The sequence below is a fragment of the Ruditapes philippinarum genome, unplaced genomic scaffold, assembly GCF_026571515.1.
Source record: "Ruditapes philippinarum isolate M1 unplaced genomic scaffold, ASM2657151v2 ctg1852_1_1_1_1, whole genome shotgun sequence".
Taxonomy (NCBI): domain Eukaryota; kingdom Metazoa; phylum Mollusca; class Bivalvia; order Venerida; family Veneridae; genus Ruditapes; species Ruditapes philippinarum.
Window position 1 is genome coordinate 152,408 of NW_026855584.1, and position 6,505 is coordinate 158,912.

Consider the following 6,505-nt stretch of genomic DNA (forward strand, 5'->3'; position numbering starts at 1 on the left):
TTATCATACTGACCTGCTACCTCATCTTAATATGTAACAAAAAATGAATTTTAGTTAAATTAAACACAAGGTCACATAATGTTTTAAACTGTTCAAATATATTGTACAATTTGGCAAGTCTTGGATTTCTATTACAGGCATGCGTTGTGATGCATATTATAAATAAATACAATGCAAATACTTTTCAGTCCTGAGGAAACGAACATACATTCAAAATCTGTAAATGCAGCGAAACATTTCATATGCAAAATTGCTGTTTCATTGCAAGCCGTAATTAATTAATTGGTTAATTAATTGGTTTATTGATTGATTGATTGATTAATAAATTAATTTTAAATTATCTTTTTTTTTTTCATTTTTCCCCTTCTTGTTGTTTCCGAAAATTGCGTAGGACTGCATTAATGAGTGAAACTCTAATTTGTGTAACAGTGTAATATTTTCAGTCGATAGGTGAATTTAAATAACACACATTTATTTTTTATTGATGAAATCCATTTGAAGATAACGGTACCCTCCTAATGCCTTTCTGGTGTTCCTCCGTGGTTGGATATTGCCGAGGCTGCCTTCCCCCTCATGATCTTGTACACATACTTAATGAACTTGTGAAAATGAGGAAATGAGGTAACACGTAGTATTATTATATGTTTTGCAAAGTTTATAATGTAACATGTGTGAATTCAAAACTTACAGGATGGACAATAGTCCGGGATAGTTTAAGGTTTTATGGAGTGAACAACAAGTGTCAAGCATGTAATGCCTAGCATTTTTTCTGCCCCCCCCCCCAGAACGGTAAGTACTGCAAATAGGCGTAGTGTTTCATCAAATAGGAAAATAAGAGCTTTAGTGGACAACTGAAAATGCTGCAAAATCCGTTAGTGTGAGTTTGTTCATTGGCATTATTGAAAAATGCAAGATCCTTTGTACATGTACCAGCTAAAGCAGAATTATCGTCTACGGTAAGTATATTCCCTTCGCCCATAGTTTTTTCTCATTATTTTAATATTGACCCCCTTCCCCTTCACTCGTCTTATTAACTTATCGTTTTCTTTAATTTCCTTCTCGAGACAAAATAGAAATCCCTAAAGAAAGTCCAAAACGGCAAAATTAAAAATGCTACAGGATCGGTTTGATTGAGTCTGTATATGGACAGTACTGCAAACTACCGTCCACGCCCCCTAGCACCGGCTTAAGCAGAATTCAACATTTAAACCTGTAATGGCAACATTTTGAATTCAGATACATACGCAGATGTGTTCATAAGGCGGTTATTATGAAACCTTCAAAGTGACACTTCGCTCCACTCCATGAAAAAAGGCGTATGGTCCTCAAGTAAAAGAATGTGTGTGTTCTCAACGAAAAAGCAATTGACGAAACTAAATAAAATGGTAATTTGAAAGGGAATATTAGTTTAGGAAGCCTGCATTTTAAAGACAAGACGTCAAAAGGCAAAGGCAAATTTAAAAGGCAAGCAACATATCCTTGAGGTGATTCGACATTATTCAAGTAGAAATATTGGAACCACCCAAATCAAAAAAGCCAAATATTTGACAGTAAAAATACCACAAACACAACAATAATGTCGTATTGAACGATCTTTAATGATGGGAAATAAAACGTCTCTGATTTAATGTACGGGGCGACTTTTTACAGCCTCCACACGTCACAAACAACGCTGATATGGCAATAAAATGAGAATGCAGTTTATAAGCATCCAGTCATATCAAAACTGATAGAAATGCGATAGACAAGAGCAGGAATAAAAAAGCGGAGCATTCTTCTTTTCATATCAAAGGATATTTTTCAAGTGTTATGGAAATGGTTTTTTATTAATAATTTCCCATGTCCTGCTGCTTTAATCTACCAAAACGTTTGTTATCTTTGACCTGCGCATGAATCAACGTGTTTTCTTTTTTCAATCATTGATTTCGGTTAAAAAATTCTTCCGCAAAAGGATATTTTCTTTTTTATGGACTTCTTTCGATAGATCTCGACCGACAACTTACAGTCATAAAAGCATTAAAAGATTTAACTGTTTTTTTCTTCTTCAAATTTTATATCCTTTCATTCTACATGAATACCAATAATAAATGATTCCTTGCCGCTTGTTTTGTTGACGGGTCGTTTGCGGGTTGCGTTCATTGAAACCACCTTTCTTTTTCGATCTGGTTTATCATATTTGAATATTCAAATTATTATTTAATTATGTTAATAGATTAATATTGATTTATTATGGCATGCTCTTATAACGTTTTTTGCTCTTCCGTACAATAAGTATTTTTTATTAAAAAAAAACTGAATAAAGAGTGAGCTCACAAAGTACGAAAATAAAGTTCGCTAAAGAAGGGCGGCAACCGATGAACGCATCTCCCAACAAAATACACTAACACATGACGACATGCAAGGATCCATGCAGAACACAAAACAAACACATGAGGGAACACGACGGCAAAAGTCGGCAGAGCTAACTCTATATCGCCTGTAGCATTGTTGAGATCAGGAAACTGTACCGTGGCAATTCCTTAATAACGCCGAAACGACAAAATTGGAAATATTACAATCTCGATTGATTGAGTCTGTTCATAAACGGTAGTGGTAAAAGCAAGCTACCGTCCACGCACCTTAACATAATTCAGCATGTAAACATGATGCAATTTGACTAAGTTCAATATACGGCAGTCATCAATGTGAGACGTTAGTTCTATTCCATGAACAGCAGCGTATGACAAAATTAACCAATGAACGATTATCTGAATATGATAGTTCTATAATATTCCCTTTCTCTGTCGTCACAAGAAGTAAACCCCAGAAAAAAATGAGCTAATCATTAAGCATGCTCTGGAGTGCGGATGACTAATACCGGCACTCCAGTTAACGCACTGTGTATGTATACATGTATGTATACGATTTAGCTCTGACACATTTTCAACAAAAAAATCCCGTGAAAAACTGTGATACAATGATCTTTATCGCATTAATTGTTCGGGCCTATCATCCTACTCTGTCACAACCCCCGCCCACACATGCCTAAAAATGTTTTCTCGAGTGCAAACTAAATATAGGTATGATATTTTTTTTATATGTTTTGAAAATTCCATTCCCAAATATATATACATTAGCTTTCCATCAGTACTTTCAAGTACTTTAAAGAAATATAGTGCAACTTCTGCATAATTTATGCATGTTTGTGACATGTCTTGTCGTATCTGCATTTCAGTATTGATTGGTCCTTTTTTGTTAAAACAATCTAAGTGAAACATTTTCAAAAAAGGCATTTCTTTTAATTTATCTACATTTGTATTAAATCAATAAATCTTTTAAACGGTTTGATAGCGTCTCTAACAAATATGTTATCTTTAAGTTTTAACTTCACGGGATGCATTTTTCGAAAATGGTTTAAATCAATTTTGCGACCATGAAAATAATAAAGTTCGGTTGTTTGTTGAAAAACGCCACGATACATTCCTACGCGTTCTAAATATAATTACTCTTTAAAAAAAAAGCCCATAATCTATATCCATAATAAGAAAAATTATATGCAATAAAGTCCATTTTAAAGGAGATCCTCCACAATTAATTCATAGATATTAAAGCAGAACTTGGTAAAAACGAAGTTATCGAAAAGGCTTTTGAATGCATTTAAAACAGTATTTTACCTATGCAAACATTTAAGTGAAACACGAAAGTACTTTTTCAATTAACATGTGTACTTTCATATGAATTGATTAATATTCTGATTGATTGGTAGATAAATTGCTAAATACATTAATTGATTGCTCATTTAATTGAGGGATTAATGAACTGATTGATTGATGATTGGCGAATTTATTGACTGGTTGATAAGTTAATATTGATTGGTGAATTTATTGACTGAATGATTAATTGATAAATATTTTGACTAAATGACAGACTGATGAATTGGTTGGTTGGTTGATCGATCGATCGATCGATCGATTGATTGATTGATTATAAATCTTTGAATAATGCAAAATCGCGTTCATGTAAATGTCAGATTTAGAAAATGTTTTTTAAAAAAAAGTTTTTCTTTCGGTATCCTACAATAACATGAAAATTCCCGCTTTAAAAGATACAGTTTCATGTCGAAATAATCTTAACAGGCAGTTTACCGCCAACATCAAAAAAAAGTAGTGCGACAAGATTGACATCAAGGTTTGGTTCAGTTGTGGTCTGGGCGGCGTTGAACTAAGGTTGCAAGAACGAGTTATTTATCATTTCAATATGAACAGCGCAAATACATTGTTGTTTGGCATTTTGATTTTTCTTCTGACTGGTAAGTACTTATTATATACACAATATATTTAATTTATAATATGATAGATATTGGTTTGATAAATATATAAAATTTATTCATCGTTAATAATTGGACAATGTTTCTTACCTTTAAAACAAAAACGACAACGTTTATCTATGCAATTCTTTGCACACAAACTATTTTTTCAATAGTTTGATTTGATAAGAATTTTAATTTCTATATTACTTATTGTCACGGTTGCCTTCTGTCGTAGTCTTCATAGTGTATTTTAATAGCTTTTGTTGTCAGTATTCACTTGGCTTCAAAAGTAAAGATACATCCCATTCGTTTACATGAAACTCTTTTTTATTTATAATATCAAAACTCCTTGGAGCTTTAAAGTAAGATATCATATGATATCTTCTCTTTCGTAAGATAACATGCCTTTTGCCGCTTCCTAATTCCCTAGATACAAGTTCGACAGCACTAATTGCCTTTTAATGACATCAATAAACCTCCCCCGTCCCGCATTGACGCACTGACAAACCCTTGCGCAGTGTAATAACTAACAATGATAAAATGACTGAATTAAATTTTCTTTATTGACTTAAATTAACCTTTGACGCTAAAAACTCACGATATTTTTTATAAAGATTTTTCCTCTTTTTTTTTCAGTATTAAGCGTGCAGTCTTTAAAGTGTTACCAGTGTTCAGGTTGTAACGACCCTTTCGACGAAAGCGCAGCTTCGACCGTATCATGCTCGGGATCATGTATAAAGGGTAAACTTGGTGATGGTAAGTGGTGAATTAACTATGTAAACTATCAAACACAAACCTTGATCGATAATTAACAGGTATTTGCATAATCGTGTACGAAAAATGATAAAGATTAATTTTTGTACTTCATTTGCTGTACAATTTGATACAATTGGTCTTAAAGTGTGCTTAAACGACAATCATACCTATCAGAACAATCGGGTTATTAAAATTGTGTACGTCCAACTTTTTCAATTTACAAACGAAACGTTTCATGACTTTTTTATCATTAAACAGTTGTGGGAAGGGGCTGTTCAGATATCAGTGAAGGCGACACGTGTGAAGAAAAGGATAGCGCTCAAGCATGTTCGTGTACGTCTGACTTGTGTAACAGTGCCTCTGGATTCAGCGTCTCGTTTCCTGTCGTCTGCATATCCGCTCTCATCATGTTTCTAGGGTTTTTCTAAACGACGAACGATTTACATGAAAACATAATATTTTCTTAGTATTGTTGACGGACTTTTTACTATCACACTTTTGTGTCTTCTCGTTAAATCACAAGTGATTGAGCAAGGACATTCATTAAGAAAGTATTTGCAATGTTAGATACCTAGGCTATCATATGTCAATTCAGTAATATTTTTAAGTTTGGAACCAACAAGATCAATATTTACATTATAGTGTGCACCAATAAAAGAAAATGTTTTTGTACCCTCTTTCTTGTTTCTTACCCTGCTTGGTCCATACCAATGTTCCTGTGTGCTGTGGGTGTTGTTGGGGCTGCGTTAAGGGAACGTCACTCTCCCTTTCATTGTTATTGATTGATTGATTGTTGTTGTCATAAATGGATGCTCGACTCGATTTTTTTGAATTATGATTACAATATCGGGATGAAGATTTTAAAGTAACAAGGTTTTAGCACTGATAACGAAGATCGATATTCCGAAATCAATTTCAAATCAAATTTCGAGGAAGTTTTGAACTTCGAGCAACTTAAAATCGATATTATTCATAATCAATTTGATTTAGCTTGAAGGTCAAAATTATAAACCCATAAGTGTACTTGAATGCCTGATCGAAGATCGTAAAACAAGATTTTCATTAGCTGATTTTTTTTTTGTATTTTCGAACCAGCTAATCCGTCTGAAAGATCAAAAATTAAAATTCTTTTAAAAATTGAAATAGAAAATTTATAGTTTTTGAAGTTGATTTTCAAGCCAGTTTGGAGATCGAAACTCAAAGTTTTCAAAATTGCAAATACTTTTAGTCAGGTGCAGGCATATCACAACTTTACATATATTAAACGATCGATGGATTTTAAGTTCTGGTTGTTGTTTCGGTTACATATAAAACTAAACACGTTCCTTTATGAATTCTTAGCATAAAATAGATTTGATAACACCACTATGTCGAACACGCTCCTAAAAATATTAAGGCAAGATCAATGTATCGATTACAAAATATTCCAAACTAAGAGATCGGCTTTAACGTTAATGATTC

At 33.1% G+C, this 6,505-nt stretch overlaps 1 protein-coding gene across 1 annotated transcript; it reads left to right on the forward strand.

Annotated features, from left to right (window-relative positions):
- Window positions 1-4,127: 4,127 nt before the first annotated feature.
- Window positions 4,128-5,716, forward strand: LOC132743800 (uncharacterized). The gene is made up of 3 exons (XM_060732365.1): window positions 4,128-4,288; window positions 4,925-5,044; window positions 5,303-5,716. Exons 1-3 carry the CDS (start codon window positions 4,237-4,239, stop codon window positions 5,470-5,472), a joined length of 342 nt encoding a protein of 113 aa, XP_060588348.1. The 5' UTR covers window positions 4,128-4,236; the 3' UTR covers window positions 5,473-5,716.
- The last annotated feature ends 789 nt before the right edge of the window (window positions 5,717-6,505 follow it).